The sequence below is a fragment of the Centroberyx affinis genome, unplaced genomic scaffold (genome assembly GCF_046629955.1).
Source record: "Centroberyx affinis isolate AG114_WGS23_722 - 3 ecotype Tasmania unplaced genomic scaffold, CSIRO-AGI_Caff_v1 ptg000859l_1, whole genome shotgun sequence".
In the NCBI taxonomy this organism is placed as follows: Eukaryota; Metazoa; Chordata; class Actinopteri; order Beryciformes; family Berycidae; genus Centroberyx; species Centroberyx affinis.
The window spans coordinates 74,122-92,079 of record NW_027279453.1 but is presented as its reverse complement, the minus strand read 5'-3'; the positions used below and the strand labels follow the sequence as shown (position 1 = coordinate 92,079).

Here is a 17,958-nt window from a genome sequence, read left to right as displayed (position 1 = left end):
CTATTACATTCATATCTAAGAAGACACAAATCAATAAATTCATGTCTACTTAGATATGAATGGGCTAGATTAAGCATTTTTTTTTACCGTTGATATCATCTGTCAAAGAAGATGAGAGTTTCCCAGGGGGGATATTGTACGATAGTCATTTGCAGTGCGTGTATATAAAGCACAGCTCACCTTACCAATTCCATGTGACACTGACATCCTCCTAACATGTCAGATGAAAGTCACATTAATCATCATACGGTGTCACTGATGTTACAACATCAGATCCCTATCGGAATGTTGGCAGCAGCAGTTTGGAATGTGGCAGATTTTACCTGTAACACAGCCAGGCGAGTCATTGCGGACTCAGCACTTTTGGGATTGTTTTCCTTTCATCTGTGCCAGGTGAGGTCAGGCCAGAGGGAAGGCGCTGTGAGAAATTAGTTTCACTCTTAAAGGGATGTCTGCGAGCCCAACAGATTAAACTAGCACTGCAGCAATCAGCCCACAGCCCTATCAGCAAAATCAGCCTGGGACTTGCAGCTCTGTCTACTAGCAGTAATGCAGCAGAGCTCCCAGATCTCCACTCTCCCCCTCCACTCCCTCTGACACACTTTCCTGCATGACCTTGGGATATAGCGGACTAGCTATGCATACATGCTCACAACATACGTACACACACGCACCTGCACACACACACAGACACAGACACAGACACACACTCTTACCGAACCTACACGCCTGATAGAAGCCATTTTGTCCATACCAACAACCATTTCTCTGCTATAGCCCTTCCTCTTGCGCAAACCCCAGTCCAGCAGTGTGAGCAGAGTGCTTTAGCCTCTCTGCTGGCCTCCTGGCCTCCTGGAGACTGGCTCTATAGCAGCCCCAGTCATCTTAAAGGCCTGCCATAGGAGCAGAAATAGGAAATCAATAACAACTCCCATGAATCAGCACTCCTGGCCAGCTCCGCTTGGCCAGTGTGCAACACTCTGCCTCCGCCCATGATCTGCCTGCCCCCTCCACCTCTCCTTTGTCCCTCCTCCTCTCAATCCAATGTCTGGCACTGAAAAGAAAGGTTTAATGACACAGACAGGCCTATTGAGATTAGGCATGCATTTGTTATTTCCGTGGACATTGTCTGTCCAAGGTGCCCAGGCAATGGTCTAGCTCCTCATTGCCCTTTCCCATGTCCAGGCAAATAAGAGGTGAAGAGAGGCTTACTTGGGTTGTGTTGGGTTGATGCGTCAAGCTACTTCCCTCTGTTGTGAGAGAAGCAGCATTGGGAAGGCTGCAGGTCTGCTCCAGCATTGACCAGTGAGGCGAGATGCTACCATCTAGTGGCCGTCTAGTTTTTCTCTCTCTTCAAAGATCTGTGCCTTGCAGTGCCATGAATGCATAAGTTTTTAGCATGGTTCCCAGCAGGAATCAAACCTATAGCTGAGGCAGTGATAGTGTAATGCCCCACCCATTGAGGTACATAGGCCCACCTTTGGCTCGTACAGTGATCAGAACTGAATAAAAATGCAACTTTATAGTTGTTGTGTGAATGAGCAAGCCAAGGATGTATGATAATATCTGATTGTTGTCATTGCTTGTGTTTGTCTTCAGCTCTACCGTGCATCTGCGCTATTTGAGACCATACGCCACGAGGCCCAGCACAGCACCGACTACAAACTGTCTCTATTCGACCTGCAGACCTCCTGCTACCAGGCACTCCAGAGGGTCCTTGTCAGCCTAGGTATGCCCACACTCACTTCTAATTTCCTCACAAGCTTATCTTCCTCCCCTATTTCTGTTTGTTTTATTAGGTTAGATTTTATATTAGGTCCCAGTTCCACCCCTTTGTATTAAAGATCAGGTTTTGACATTACCATGCTAATCAGTATTGACCTCTAACCTCCACAGGCCACCATGATGAGGCTCTGGCAGTGGCGGAGCGGGGTCGGACGCGAGCCTTTGCTGACCTGCTGGTGGAGAGGCAGACGGGTCAGCAGGACTCAGACCCTTACACCCCAGTGACAGTGGAGCACATCCTGGACACTGTCAACAGCCAGAGGGCCCTGGTGCTCTACTTCTCCATGGCTGCTGGTTACCTGTACAGCTGGCTGCTGGCTCCAGGAGCAGGTGAGGACTGACGCTCTGCTTGTCTGACTGCTCAGAGTGTTAATTGTTTTATTTTATTTATGTATTGTTCGTTATTTTATTTGACAGGGACAATGCACAATAATAAACATTTCTGTAAATGTTTGATCGCTAGTCCCTAGTCAGATGTCATCAATGGCTAGGTAGAATTAAAAGTAAACATTAAAACACAAACAAACACATATGCACATACACATGACTGAGCAGCAATATGCTAACATTATACATGAAACCAATGATTAGTATAGCAGAGCATTGAAAACAGTATTGGCAACAGGACATTATTTAAGCAGATATACAGTTATGGGCACACAGAGCAAGTACATAGGCCTACACAGGCGCAAGCTTGTGCACACACAGCTCATGACCACACACACACACTCACACACACGCTTTTTGTGCTCAGTTCAACTAAGAGGATAATAGGCCTAGAGGCCATAGGCTGTTTTCAGCTGCAGGGGTAAGAAGGCCAGCTTTAACACCAAGTGGCAGTGCCACCTGCCACTCCACTGCTAGGCTTGCCTCCTGCCTTGCTTCTCACCCCACAAGGCATCTGTCAATGAACCATGCTAATTGAGAGTGACACAGCCAAACAACACTAGGAACATCTTCACACATGCCAACAGGAAAACACTTGGGCAGCTACACAAAAACAGAACATTAATCTCTCTGTCTGTCTCTTTCCATTCCGTTCTCTTTCCGTTTCGTTCTCTTTCTTTCATTCTCTTTCTTTCTTTCTTTCTTTCTGTCTTTCTTTCTTTCTTTGCTATTCTGTTTTGGTATTGCTATGCTTTTGAATATCTGTCTGTACTTCTGCATTTCTGTCTCTCTTGTGGAGACACACAGAGACACACCGACACAGGCACCAGGATTAAGATGCAACTCACTTAGATGAGTCGTGAAATGCCAGTTTCACCAAAGAGAATAGGAAAGGCTGTGGGTGAACTACAGTCTGTGTCAGAGTGACGACTGCGGCTGGCATGGTGTTCGTTGTTCTTTGGCTCTCTTCTGCTCCCTGCTGTAAAGAGCGGAAATGAGAGCCGTGACCCATGTCCCATGCCCGCCAAGCCTGATCATTTGATAAAATCCAGCTCCAAGGCAACCAGATGAACTTGACCCCCCAGCACTAGTCATATGGATGGGAGGAATACTACAGGGACTAACGGAGATCTTCAAAGCACTGAATATTGCCCCAGGCTAAGAGGGAGCCACTTGCTCACTAATCGCCTGTCTGTCGCTTCCTGGCATTCCCCGGCATCCAGCTGGCACACGAGCAGGGCCTGTTCTAAAGAGCCCCTAATCAGTACAGGGACTAGGACCCTAATTACGTCACTAGTGTAAAACTCGTGTGCCATCTTATAGATCTGAATGCACACAGACGCACACCTGCATCACATTAAACATACCAACTCATTTCGTACAAAACCTGGCACATGTGCATGCACATCCGCACATCCAAAGTACTAACACACACACACATATCCCGCTCCTCATCTTGCACAACACATCACAGCACACATACACACACATACACACATCCTGCACTCCATCTCCCAGTGCTGTCACCCCTCCCTCCCCACCCCCTCTGATTTCCCTCTTCAAATCTCAGCTGAGCTCCCATGGCGGGCAGCAGATGGCACAGGCAGCCTACTCTTATCTTTTATTGAACATTATTTGTTTTATTCATTTTGCTCCACAGATGCGTTACTACACGTGGCCTAACTCGCAGTTTTCAATGTGAAATCATCCCATATGCTCTCCTGTTGTAAGCGAGTAATGCGAATTTATTAGAAAAGAAGAGGGGTAAATGGTTTCTGTTTATTTTTCACTTTCATATCGTACAAACCTGAAAGGAACCCGTCTTTTTTTTTGTCTTTTTCCCCTCTCCCTCCACAGGCATCCTGAAGTTCCATGAGGTGTACCTGGGCGAGGGCGTGTCGGACGGAGGGTCAGAGTTCCAGGAGGGAGGAGGCGGCGGCGGCGTGGTCAGCGGCTCCTCGTTGGAGCAGTACATTGGCAGTGCCCGCGAGGCTCTGGGAGTAGAGTCCTATTACAGCAGGTGAGACACTTGATCACAATGAAACACTGAGGAATGTCTTTTTCACCTTGTTAGCTTATTATCCGCATCATAACATAACGCCTATTTCACAATAAATGCCCCAAAAAATCCAGAATTCATTTCACATATTTTTCTATTAAAATCTCCTTTACTTTTACTTACTGGAACATGCCATATTTTTGGCGGTTACTTCATGGCATACCTATAGGTGTACAGGAAAATTCCAACCAGTAATACCATCACAGATTTTTGAACAACCGGAAATATGTCAAATTACGGAAACAGCATACCATCGACATGCTGTTTCCCTGTGATTTTAAAATAATAATCTGCAAAATTTTCATATAAATAATAATTGTTAGATTGATATTACACAGTAGTTATTAAACCTATACCAGCAGCGACACCATGGCTGAACAGGCAAAGAAAAGAGCGCCACTACAGAAACTCAGACTTCATCAACAGAAAATCCAAGGAGAAAGACGTCACAGTCCTGGACACACTGTTTGATTGACAAGTGATCTTTGGAAGTGCAGTGCAGAAACACCACAGTAATGACCGCTTAGCACCAAAGATGTAGCCAAAAAAACAAAAAACAAACACTGATTGCCACTTTAACCAAAGCTTTACACTTTCACCCTCAGCTTTAGCTTAAGAATGGTTATTTTATCATGCAGAAAGTGTGTGTGGAAGGGTATTATTCCTCCCCACTGCCCTCTGTGATGACAGGCCTCCACTAGCTACCTGCCTAAACTGCTTCGCTCTCTTCCCACTGAGAACCAATGAGACGGAATAATGGCCCTTTGGATGCCCAGACTGTTGAACCCGGCTAACAAACAGTGAGCCTGACAAGCAATGGAAGAGAGAAAGGGGTTTACTGAGAGCATAAGAAAGGAAAGGAAAAGGGTTGCGATACTGTGGTAAAATCGATGGGGTAAAAGTCAAAGAAGCGGAGGGTGGTGGATAGAGACTTAACAGACAACAGGGAATACAGCCAGAGGGAGTCTGCAGGAGGAGATGCAAAAAGGGGAGAGAGATATTGACAGTGGAAATCTCCCATTGACATCCACAGGCCTACACTGAGTTTGAAGTTAGCCCCGTTTCTCTAGTTGGTGTTTGATCCATGGTGCCCAGCTGGTCCGCCCAGTGCCAGTTTCCACCACACCAGCAGCCTGGCCCTCCTGCCCCATTACCAGCTCATTTACTGCTCCAATGGGAAGCGGCACACACACCACCGCGCCTGGATGGGCACAATATGGCACCACTTACCGGCCCATTCATTCTCCCCAGTGGAGAGACAGGGGAGGGAGCACTCAGAAATGAGTGGATAAAGAAAATGGAGTGAATGGGAGGGAGAAGAATTGGGAGAGCATATGTGGGTGAAACAAAGGAGGATTTTGAGAGGGGAACGATGCAGCCTTTGTGATCGTAGGACTTGTGTATTCACAAATGGAATCTCTGTGCCGCCATCTCGTTATACCGCATTGTATTCTGCTTACAATGTGTCTCCAATCCACAAGGGTTTTGGCTGTTTGGACAGTGGGACCCCAGGAGGATGAATCTCAGAGGAGACAGACACTGCAACGATTTGTTAAAAAAAAAAGAAAAAAAAGAGGGGGGATGGGGGTGAGATGAGAGTTCCCATGGTGCCAAGTTCATGCTCTGCTACTATACTGTGTACTGCTACAGGAAGCTGACACAAGAGTTATGCGATATGGGTGTAGATTGGTGTGCAGTGTAGATTAAGTGGTGGTGAGGTAGTGATAGGGATGGTGGGGCTGGGGGGGGGAGAGAGTAACTCCCCACTGACTGGATCAGCATCACCAGCATTATAATGAAAGGATTTAACTCTGCTTACCATCACGATCTTGGACCAAGCCTGGGAAATTAGGCCAAGTGTGTGTGGGTTGAACAGTGTAGTATGTGTAAGAGAGTGTGTGCAGTTGACTTATCTGCATGTGAACAATGTAAGCCTGTGCATTGTCTATTTTATTGAAGCTCTATTCTCCTGCCACCCTTTCTATCTTTCTATGTTTCTCTCTCTCTCTCTCTCTCTCTCTCTCTCTCTCTCTCTCTCTCTCTCTCTCTCTCTCTCTCACACACTTTCAGAGGATGTTCCAGCAGTGAGACGGAGAGTGAGGCAGGAGATTTGTTGGACCAACAATTTGAGGAGCTCAACAACAAGCTCAACTCAGTCACTGATCCCACAGGTTTCCTGCGCATGGTGTCCAGGAACAACCTCTTCAACAGGTAGGAGACTGTTGCAAAGCACCTATGTGTCCCTGCCCTCTCATCTGCGGATGAAGCCTCACTGAGAGGCAGCCTTTATCAACAAGCACTACTTTGCCCCACTTTTCCACAATAAAGATTAAAATATCTGCTGGGGTAAGGAGATTCGCGGGCATTGTAGCTCATCTGTGAAAAGAGTCTTTTCTCCATTGTTTAGCCAGCGCAGAGGCAGCATGTGAATCCTCCTTATTAAATAGACTGAGTAGAGCCAAGCTGTTAAAACCCTTATCAACCGCCTACTCTGATGGCTCTTGTGTGTGTGTGTGTGTGTGTGTGTGTGTGTGTGTGTATGTGTGTGTGTGAGCGTGTGTGTATGTCTGCATGTCAGACATACACACTGGGATGGGGAGTGATGTTTAGATGTTTGCCAATACGACTGTCTGTGTTTGCAGTGCAGATTTATGACTGTGTAGATTTGCGTGAGTCTGCCAGGGCCATCGGCAGGTACCATTTAATGATACTATGCTAAGTATGTATTTACATTGTGCTGATTGGTAATGTATACTGTGTGCATGTGTGTGTGTGCGTGTGTGTGTGTGCATATGCGTGTTGCCCGTGTGTCTGGGTCATATTTCCCTGTCCTCGTCCACAGTTGAGCTGCTCTTTGATGAGAGGGTAATTCCAGCTTTAATTGAGTCTCGGTGCTCATTAAGCCTCTTTAATGGGCTGCCGGTAATAATCCGCTCATTCTTTTGGGCCTCAAAAAACTCTAAATTATAAAGCTCCTCATGCTTAGGAGCCTATCGTCTATCACAATGCTAAAGCAAGGGAAAATGGAGAATAGCTCATTGTCATTTCAAGTCATACATCTTGGGGTTTGATATTAAGATAAAGAATGTGCTTTTCAAGGGCTCGCTTTTATTTAACTCTCCCTTATCATTTTTCTCCTCAATCACATTTCAGCAGCCCCTTTGCTACGTGATATGTAGGCTATTAGGGGTAGGAAGACTGCAATATTCCCACAATTACCCATAATTAAGAGAATTGAGTTATTCTATTAAAGGAGAAAATTGTTACAAAGACTAATTCAACAATGACACTTAAACCAAAAATAGGTATGAAAAAAATATACTCCACATTAAAAGATATTATCTATGGTTCCTGGTGTGCTATCTCTTATTGTTGCTTGCCCTATTTTTAACACTGAGATCTTATCCACATCGGGGAGTACTACTGGAAGGTAATAATGACACCTTCAAAGTCACCTCATGTCTAATCCCCTTACTTTCTAATTGAATACTTTTGTGCGCACCGTGATCGTATAATCGGATTGTTTGAGGACCTCAATGAAGATGTCAGTAAATATGCAGTAAACAATGACAGTAGGACTCACACCTCCAAACAGCTGTGTGGCCACCAGCTTGTTAAGTAGCAATTTACGTCACAGCTAGAGAAATCGGGTCAGTATGGAAAGTTGGAGAGCAGTAGTGGATTAGAGGCTAACTTGTCTGCCTTTGTCCCACCTCTCTATTCACACTTCTTTAACTTTCAAGTATGTTATTCAGCATAAGCCCAAACTAGCCAGCCAGTGAACATACCCTTCACCTTCAACCTTACTGCTCTTTGTCTTTTTTTTCCTCTGTTTCCCTCTACACTTGACACTCATCTTTTCTTCGCTTATCCCTTCCCTCCTCTCTCATTCCTCCTGTCAGGCTAACAAACGATTGTTTGCTTTCCCATGGCGGCCCATGCCAAGGCCTGGGAGAGAGAGACAGAGAGTGTTGGGAGGCTGGAGGGAAGCCAGTGGCCCAGGGCTACCAGGAGGGCGGGATAGATGTCTGTTGGCTGAGGCCCGGAAGAAACTCTGGCTGGTGGAGCAGATGGAGAGCAGTGACAAGTGTGCCTATAAAGCCCGGGCCTGTGTGCCTACAGCACCAAAGGCTTCTCACCCTGCGGCCACCATTAGCACAGTTTTCAGTATGTTGCGTGTCTCTGCCTGAGCAGGGAGCTGTCACTCCTGTCATGCAGCAGAGATGCCACAAATATACAACATATCTACTAATGTAGAGCACCAGAACAAGGCTGTTGTCTTATTTCTGTTTGGTTCAGAAACTTAAAGTTCTGGTAAACACTCTCAGTCATTTGCAATGTATTGAAGAGTATCACAATCTCCTTTTCTGTCAACTGAGAGATCCTCTGATTTTATGATGTAGAGTAGTCAGGAGTCTGGACAGTAGCTGGTGAGTAGAGAAAAGCCCCACACTCCCTCTCATGTGGTGATTCTGTCAAAATGATAGCATTCCACGCTACACTTAGCTCCAGATTGCCACAGTACAATGTCGCCATCTTGTGGAGTTTTATAATTTGACATCATATTTTCTTAACGCGGTGGTATATTGCCTCTTTGTGATTCCTCCACTAAAATTACATAGGGAGCCTGTTTAAAAAGAGATCATTGTTGCTCATTACAAGGCAGATCCATTATGACCTGCCTTTGTCAGGCCCTGCCTCTTGCTCTATGTAGCTGATGGTGAGTCAGAAAACGAAAGATGAGCCTCTATGATTGAGTGTGTTGAATCACTTCCTTCTGCTGCAGCGTTGTATCACTACCACAGCCGACAGGACACTGTGGCTGAGTCTGCAACTTGCCAAGAGCCATATCTGATGTAACACTATGCAGCAAGCTAGATATGGACCTCATCAACCACATTACCAGCACTTAACAAAAGTGTTCCTAGTCCTAGTATTAAAAATAAGTCCAATAGAATGGTCTCAGCACAGTCAGTAACAGAATAATTTTATTTGTGAAACATTTGAAATTAGATATTAATTAACTAATGTTGACCAATATTTGTACTATGCTACACCTCTCCACTAATTAAATATTACTGAACTTGATGATGAGTTCACAAGTTTTGGCTTAGGTTTTTTTGACTGAAGGGAATGCTTGCCCCAGTGGACAAACTCTGTGACAGCAGGCCATTATCTGTTTTCTCCCGCTCAGGGAGACTTAGGAGGGCAGAAGCATTGGCTTGAAGTAGACCTAAATATATGATATCTTGAATACAATCTTCACCTGTCCTAGTACAACCAAAGGGTAGTGGGTGTGTCTTTTTTTACTTTGGAAGAAGAGTAAAAAGAGTGTGTCATTGTCCAAATACTTTTGGAGCTCACTGTAAGTGTGTGATGCTTGGGTGGCAAACTGTCTAAAGCTCTGTACTTCCAAGGTTTACAACTGCAAATACCAGATCTGCAGCAGAAAAGTATGATCTAGTGTACTGTGTGACACCAAAGCATCGTTTTTGTGTTGTGCTTGTGCAGGAGTTGCCAGAGTATGACCAGCCTGTTCAGTAACACCATGTCCCCTGCCAAAGACGGTAGCTCTTCCCTGCCTCGGCGTTCCAGCAACCTCAGCAAGCCTCCACTCCGGGCGCTTTATGATTTGCTCATCGCACCTATGGAGGGGGTGAGCACTATCTCTTTGGGTCAATGCCTGCTTGTGCATGTATATGTGTGAAAGAGATAGAGTAAAGAGCATGAGACAGAATGCGACCTTAAAGAAATAGAAATCACCACTTATAATGAATATTCTTGTGTATTTGTGTATCTTCATATTAAGCATTTTGTCTGTTCAGGGCCTGATGCACTCTAGCGGGCCTGTTGGCAGACACAGGCAGCTGGTGATGGTCCTGGAAGGAGAACTGTACCTCATCCCCTTCGCCTTGCTAAAAGGCAGCTCCTCCAATGAATACCTGTATGAGCGTTTCAGCCTCATCGCCGTGCCCTCCATCCATGGCCTTGGAACCAGCACTAAGGTTGAGCTTCTTATTCAAATGACTGAAAAATATCTGTGTTGTAATACCACAATACCATTAATAATACCATTTCTATTTGAACAAATAGATTATGCTTATAGATTCTACTTATTTTGTGCCCTTAGGCTCACTCTCGCCGCGCCGGGCCAGCTCCATGTGGTGGCGTCTCCATGGCAGCGGTGGTGGGGAACCCTCGACTACCGTCACCTGTGATGGACCGCTGGCTGTGGGGGCCCATGCCCTCGGCTGAGGAGGAGGCCCTGATGGTGGCTGAGCTGCTGGGCTGTCAACCCCTGGCCGGCTCCTCTGCCACCAAGGAGAGGGTGATGAGCGCCCTCACCCAGGCTGAGTGCGCCCACTTTGCCACCCACATTTCCTGGAAACTGGCTGCCCTGGTGCTCACACCCAATCCGGAGGGTGTGCCCGGTGGGGCGGGTGCCAGTGTAGGAGTGGGAACAGTGGGGAGAGGCGCAGGGGGTGGGAGGAGAGGCAGCAGTGGCCGGGGCAGGAAGGGCTCATTTGGAAGCAGCTACACTATCCCAGAGTCGCTCCACATGCAGGATGACAGCAGTGATGTGGAGAGTATCTGTGACAGTCCGCCCCTACAAGAGTTCCTGCTCACCGCTGCAGATATATTGGACCTAAGGCTGCCTGTCAAACTGGTGGTGCTGGGGTAAGTGGGCCGGGCTGAGGGAACAAAGTTAACTCCTAATCTTGATGTCAAATTTAAGTCCTAATTTATTATTTTATTTCGTTTTATGTTATTTTATTTTATTTTATTTTACATTTATATAACTAGTCCCCTTTAAATCAAGAATATGTTTTAATGGGGACCTAGCCAAGAAAGCAGCATCAAGACAGACATAATAATTGCAGACACAACATAAAACAATTTACAAAATACAATCAAAGTTACATAAAAAAAGCTAAATATATTTTTTTCAATATAAGCACTCCAAAAGGCAGTAGTCCAATGTCAAACCAGCAGGCTTATGGGCCAAAACAACATAAATGTTGGCAAAGCAAAGACAGCTCCTTGTTGAGTGTACCACAAGATCCTTCATTATCATTTTAAACTCCTCAAGAGAGACCAGGGCCCAGTTTTTCTTACCTGATAGGATTTCAGTAATCGGATTGGAGTAAATTGGGTTTTTCAAAACCGATAACTGAGATTCTGATCATTCAGATTGGGATTTGGATTGGGTAATCCAATCCTATCCTGAATCGGTATTTAAAGTTTGCAAAAACTGGGCCCTGCTCTTTCAGCTTTAAATCATTTTGCAGTGAGTTCCATGAAGAGGTAACAGAGTACATGAAGCTACTTTTCCTTATTCACTTCTGACCTTAGGGACAGATAACAAAAACAAATCATTGTGCTTACTTGAAACAGAATGAAATGTTTTGTAGCATTTAAACAGTGAAATAGCCTGCTAATCCAGTCATGCATGTGTGCTTCTGTGTGGGCGCAGGTCGTATCAGGAGTCCAGCAGCAAGGTGACAGCTGACGGTGTAGTGGGGCTAACCAGGGCCTTCCTGGCCGCTGGGGCTCAGTGTGTTCTGGTGTCCTTGTGGCCCGTCCCTGTCGCAGCCTCCAAGGTTTTTGTCCATGCTTTCTACACTGCCCTGCTCAACGGGACCAAGGCCAGTGCTGCACTGGCAGACGCCATGAAGACTGTCCAGAGCAGCAAGCAGTACTCACACCCCTCCAACTGGGCAGGTTCGAGACACTCTCATTCACTCATGTATTAATTCTGCATCTATTACTAATCAGAACGGTTAGTATGCCTGCATGAAACCTCCAGATGAATGGATAAACAGATGGCCTTGGAGATATTAATAGTGATTCAGTTTATTTCCCTTTGTGGTTTTGTCTTTCCAGGTTACATGCTGATTGGCAATGATGTGAAACTCAACAGCCCCTCATCCCTGATTGGCCAGGCTTTGGCTGAGATTCTGCAGTATCCAGATCGAGCGCGCGATGCCCTGAGAGTTTTACTCCACCTGGTGAGACATATACACACACACAAGCACTTTAATAACGTCACACACAAAGAGACACACAAAAATGCTGATGCTATACATCCCTCACCCTTTGTTGCTCCTTGCAGGTGGAGAAGTCTCTTCAGAGGATCCAGAATGGTCAACGTAACTCCATGTACACGTCCCAGCAGAGTGTGGAGAACAAGGTGGGGGGCGTTCCTGGCTGGCAGGCCCTGCTGACAGCTGTTGGCTTCCGTCTCGACTCTGCAGGCACCGGTATCCCTGCTGCTGTCTTCTTTCCCACCGCTGACCCAGGAGACAGGCTCCAGCAGTGTAGCACAACTCTGCAGTCACTACTGGGTATGCAGTGGAGACAAGCTCTGTACCACAGTTAGATCAGATGCAGAATCTGCCTATTTCCTTTCATTGATTCAGTGTTCTAGATTATGTAAGATGTGTTTTTTGTTTGCTGTGAATCAATACTATTTTTCACAGTATAGCCAGCTCTGCCCCTTCATGTTTCCAGCCAGATTTCATATCACCTCATGTGAAATCACCTGCTCAGTCTTGATGCTACTTAGTTTGGGGTATAATGAACGTGCCTTGTGTATGAATAATGAAGTGCTTCTTTTGATCCCATCCCTCAGGTCTGCCGCCCCCAGCTCTCCAGGCTTTGTGCAAACTCATCACAGCTTCAGAGGCAGGAGAGCAACTCATCAACCGGGTAGGCCCCTGAAGCCCTGCTCACATACCGCTGGATTATTAAATCTAATGCACTAGATACACTTAAGTCTTTGCCTCAAAAGTCAAACAACATGACATTTAGTGTTTAGAATTATGAAGGCAGTCCTACCCACTTTCTTTGACGGCCCTTTGTGCCATGAGGTTCAAGCTAGAAAAGAGCTGCAGCATTATGTCATAAGATAACCTTGTTACGTCAGGACTCGTTATGCACAGTAACGCACTGGCAGCTAAAGCTGCAGCTTAATCTGCATTGAAATGCTGCATTGAAGCCGAACCAGCAGTCCTTAAAGTACAAAGTCTCAACCACAATCTGAGTCCTGTGCTCCTGCTCCCTAGCTCGTGACAACAGAGAATTAATCTTATGCTACTGAGGTTCATCCATGTGCACGTGTAACATGTGGTTACCACATGATTGTAAGAATATCCAATTTGTAGGCGATTAGGGCTTTTTGTTGCGTCATACAGTAAATAGTGGGGTTCAACGTACAGAACATGAAACATGCTCAACCTGATACAGGAGATGCACACACACAACACTTCACTGCATAGAGATCTACTATTTGTATGGTGATCCCATCAGACACTGTTGTCTAACATAAGGGTAATGTATTATACACAACTATTACTGTTTCCTTCTTGCTGACCTGAACCCTTCTACCCTTTGTGAATGGCCTGTGTGCATGCAATTAAAAGCCTATTCTCTCTCCCCTGCCCTAACGCCCGGTGTGAAGGCTGTTAAAAATATGGTGGGAATGGTAAGTGTGCCTTGACCTACCTGCACTTCTTCATCCCGTTCTACCCTAATCCACCGCACTCCATTTCTCTCTTTTCTCCTGCTAAAAGTTCTGCGACACCACCTTCCTGCATATGCAGAAATATGAGCTGCATGAATGTTCACGATCTGCTTTGATATCTGTTTCCAACGTCTTTCATGCATTCAACGTAGCTGTGCAAATAGTTACTTTTCAAGTGTTTGTGTATAAGTTTTCCATTGCTAGTTCCTGCCGTTGGAGATCTTTGAGATTACGAGTGTTCAAGGATTTACAACCCTGGTTCACTCCATGTCAGAGGAATGTTTCAGGGTGGTAGGAGGATAAAACTGTGATTTAAAAATAAACCAATCATAATCATGAAGGGGGGTGACAAAGGCATGTTTCCACTTTCTGAACAGTTGCGTCAGTTTGACAAAGGTGTCTCTGTTCCAAGTCAAATAATCCCCAAACAAACAGGCAAGTGTGGCCCCAGGGCACATGTAAACCCCCGCAGAGCAGGATCTGAAGCCCTTTTAGTATAGGCTCTGTTGCCCTGAATACTCACTGGAATAGAAATCAACTTCACAAAGGGGTCAAGAGTCAGATTCATAGCTACTAAGGGAAATTAACTTCTAGTGCCACATCATCTTCTTTTCTTTACTACATTGGAAGAAAATAATTAATGAGAGCAGTAACTTTGCACTTGGATTATTTTCATTTTTGTTGACTAGAAATGGTTTGACTAACCAAATGCATTTAAACCATTAATCATATCATCACCAATACAATTCATCTGTTTATCTTATTTTACTCATTCCTAACCTCTCTCCCTCTTTTTCCTCTTTTCCCTCTTTGTCTTCTCCCTCCTCTCTCCTCTCCAGCTACACCAGGTGCTAGTCCAACTCCAGGCAGGAGAGAAAGAACAGGATTTCTCCCTCCTGCCCATTCAGGTGTCCATTAGTGTGCAGCTCTGGAGACTGCCAGGATGCCACGAATTTCTGGCTGCTCTAGGTGAATAAACTGATGATTCCTGACTGACGACAGCTCATTTACCAAAGCAGTGTAACTTACAAGGATAAACTCACGCAGTCCCCCTCCAACTCTCTACCCACTACCCACCCATGTACCCCTACATACATACACACATACACACACAGATTACCTTTGTTGAATTTAAGTTAAAAGTTACAACTATTGTCCTTTTGTGTGTGTGCAGGGTTTGACTTGTGTGAGGTAGGCCAAGAGGAGGTGGTGCTGAAGACAGGCAAGCTAGCCAACCGCCGCACCTTGCACTTTGCTCTCCAGTCGCTGCTGGCGCTGTTTGGTAAGTATAGTTTTTGTTTTTCAAGAAAATAAAAAACAAACAAGACCATACTCATACTCATTTTGACATCCGCAAATCCTCCTAATATCATCAGGCACTTGACTGTAGATTGGAACTATCCAGAAGTTGTACATAACTCATTTAGCTTTCCTGTTGTGGTTTTTCATGTACCATATCTTCCCTACCATCTTTTTCTCTTTCTTCAGACTCCACAGAACTGCCCAAGCGCCTGAGCCTGGACAGCTCATCTTCCCTTGAGTCTCTGGCATCAGCCCAGTCTGTGTCCAACCCCCTGCCCATGGGATATTCCACCCTTCCCTTCTCTCCTCCTTGCCTGGACAATCTGGCGTCAGATGCCATCTCTGTCTACAGCCTCAGCTCTGTAGCCTCCTCCATGAGCTTTGCTTCCAAGTCAGACTGTGATTTCCTTGGCCATCGGCAACGCTGTGGGGTCACGGCACACTACTCCGCCCACAAGCACCCTCACGTTCCCCGCAGTCGCTCCTCTCCTCAAGGGGCAGCTGCTGCAACAGGAGGGACCCGGGGGGAGGAGGAGGAATACGAGGGCTTTTCCATTATCAGCAGTGAACCGCTGGGAAGCCACTGTGATTCTCTGCCTCTGCCCCCAGGCCATAGCCAGCGCCACCACCGCGGAGGCAGGGGGGTTGTCGGCGGGTCGAGCACGGGAGCAGGGAGGGGCTACGCTGTATCGGTATCATCAAGGGGTAGTGTCAGCACTCCTACCTCCCCTGTCAAAACTTGCCTGGTGCCCAGCCCCAACTCACCCTTCCAGAAGGTGGGCAAGGTGAGCAGCTCAGATACAGGTGAATCTGACCAGTCCAGTACTGAGACAGACAGCACTGTCAAGTCCCAGGAAGAGAAGACTGTCCCCCTGGACCCCCAGGAGCTGGCCCAGAAGATTCTGGAGGAGACCCAGAGCCATCTGCGGGCAGTGGGCAGCCTTCAGCGGGCCGGGGCAGAAGGAGGGACAGCTGGAGGTACCTCAGCTCGGAGCAGCGCCTTCCGTTCCTCGGAGACCAGCGCGTTCAGCCGTCCCAGCAGCAGTGCTAGTGGCCGAGCTCAGTCCTCCCCGAGACCCAAACCTCCGTCCCGTTCCTCCTCCCTGCAGAAGATAAGCTCTGGCTACAATAGCCCTGCAGTATCAGAGTCCTCCCAAAAAGAGGGCAGCCATCCTTCCCCCACTCTGGACAGCCATGCCCAGTTCAAGTTGAAGTACCCAAGCTCCCCATACAGCGGCCACATCTCTCGCTCTCCCAGTAACGTGTCTCCCAGTTCCGGCCACCAGTCCCCGGCCGGTAGTGCCCCGTCCCCTGCCCTGTCCTACTCCTCCACTGGCTCTGCCTGCTCCACGTCGGCTGATGCCCCAGACCTGGACCGGCTAAGAAGGGGGGTCATCGATGAGAAGGTCCAAGCTATCCACAATCTGAAGACCTTTTGGGCTAATGCTGCAGCCCAGCAGCAGCAACATCTGGGTCCCGTCAAGGCCATCCACAGCGGTTCTGGACCTCTGGCTTCTGCCAGTAGGGATGTGCTGAGCCTTCTTAACCTCTCCCCACGCCACTGCTCCCCTAGTGATGCCCAAGACAGCCTGGAGCTGCGGGAGCTGGGACTGCAGTCACTGGATAGGGTTAGCAAGAACTCCTCCAATGGACACCACTGCTCCAACCCCAGAAAAGTGGCCCCCTCACCCACTATTTCCACAAGCAGCAGCCCTGGTGCTCGTTCTATCCGACTACCTGCCGGCAATGGATACAAGTTCCTGTCACCCGGCAGATTTTTCCCGTCCTCTAAATGCTGAGACACTTTAAATGGTCCTATACTTTTACCTATAATTTACTATCCTGTGTGCTGGAGGAGTAGGGCACTTTTTGAGGGCCACTATTGGTCCACTAAACTTGATTGACAGTGAAAAGGATTTGATTGGTCAATGAGTGTGATCCCCCAGAGGCACATGAATGCTTTAGAGAGTGTCTTGTCTTTGTGCCCATAACACTGTAAATGGCAATGAGAAATACTCAACGACCTGATACTGTGTTTGTGTGTAACTGTGTGTCAGGTATGTGTAAATGCCAATTGGTATTTTCTCCAAAAACTTTGCTGTTTGTGTGGGCCAAGATGCAACAGCTATGACTGATTTCCTCCATTCTATTTTTTTGTTTTTAAATCTAATGGTTATTGTTATTATTGTTTGTTATTGTTATTAATATTATAATTATTATTATGTTTTGTAAATTAATTCCAGTGTTTCACAATCAGTATTAAGCGTTTTTATATTATTAAAAAGTGAACAAACCTGTACCATGTAAAGATGGATAGAGTGAAAAAAAAGATTTAATATTTTTTATTGAAATCAAAAGGGCATTTTGCCTGATTTCTTTGTGAATTGAGTGTCTGCTCCGAAGCATGGATTCTCTTGCTATTCAATGTTAAGTACCATGTATGACTTTTTAGCCCATGATTTTTTGAGATTAAACATGAAAATTTCATGACAACCATCTGTCATTTATCAGTAAACGGTTTCAATAAAAAATCATGTTTGCTTTCTTGTATTCTTGGCTTCGTAGTATTTTGTCGCATATCACAGAATTTGTGTGACAAATAGATTACAATACACTATCAGACTAGATGGACTCAAAGACCGGTCCAAGGACAAGTCATTATGCAAGTATTTATCCACCAGAGTCTCTACAGCAGAAAAACAGATTACATCCAATAAATCTGTATTTTGAAATGAATCCTTCCAATTACTGCTCAGTTATAAACCTCATATGAGTAATAGATGGAAATAGAATATGATGACCATCAGTAGTGCCGGACGGATGAAGCCCAGTGGAGTTTGTACGATGTACAGGCGGTCTGAAGAAATACTTTAATTGGCTAATGGTAATTAGTAGGTCTGTC

At 46.1% G+C, this 17,958-nt stretch overlaps 1 protein-coding gene across 1 annotated transcript in view; it reads left to right on the top strand.

Annotated features, from left to right (window-relative positions):
- The window catches only part of LOC139645421 (tetratricopeptide repeat protein 28-like), a 171,229-nt gene extending 154,374 nt beyond the window's left edge, over positions 1–16,855 (top strand). The window contains exons 11-25 of the mRNA XM_071521123.1: positions 1,600–1,729; positions 1,897–2,115; positions 4,030–4,192; positions 6,302–6,442; positions 9,743–9,887; positions 10,057–10,236; positions 10,362–10,909; positions 11,706–11,953; positions 12,116–12,240; positions 12,345–12,576; positions 12,864–12,940; positions 13,692–13,715; positions 14,594–14,723; positions 14,929–15,036; positions 15,243–16,855. Of these exons, the coding sequence (XP_071377224.1) occupies positions 1,600–1,729; positions 1,897–2,115; positions 4,030–4,192; positions 6,302–6,442; positions 9,743–9,887; positions 10,057–10,236; positions 10,362–10,909; positions 11,706–11,953; positions 12,116–12,240; positions 12,345–12,576; positions 12,864–12,940; positions 13,692–13,715; positions 14,594–14,723; positions 14,929–15,036; positions 15,243–16,855 (4,083 nt within the window). The remainder of the gene's footprint in view (positions 1–1,599; positions 1,730–1,896; positions 2,116–4,029; positions 4,193–6,301; positions 6,443–9,742; positions 9,888–10,056; positions 10,237–10,361; positions 10,910–11,705; positions 11,954–12,115; positions 12,241–12,344; positions 12,577–12,863; positions 12,941–13,691; positions 13,716–14,593; positions 14,724–14,928; positions 15,037–15,242) is intronic.
- Positions 16,856–17,958: the final 1,103 nt, after the last annotated feature.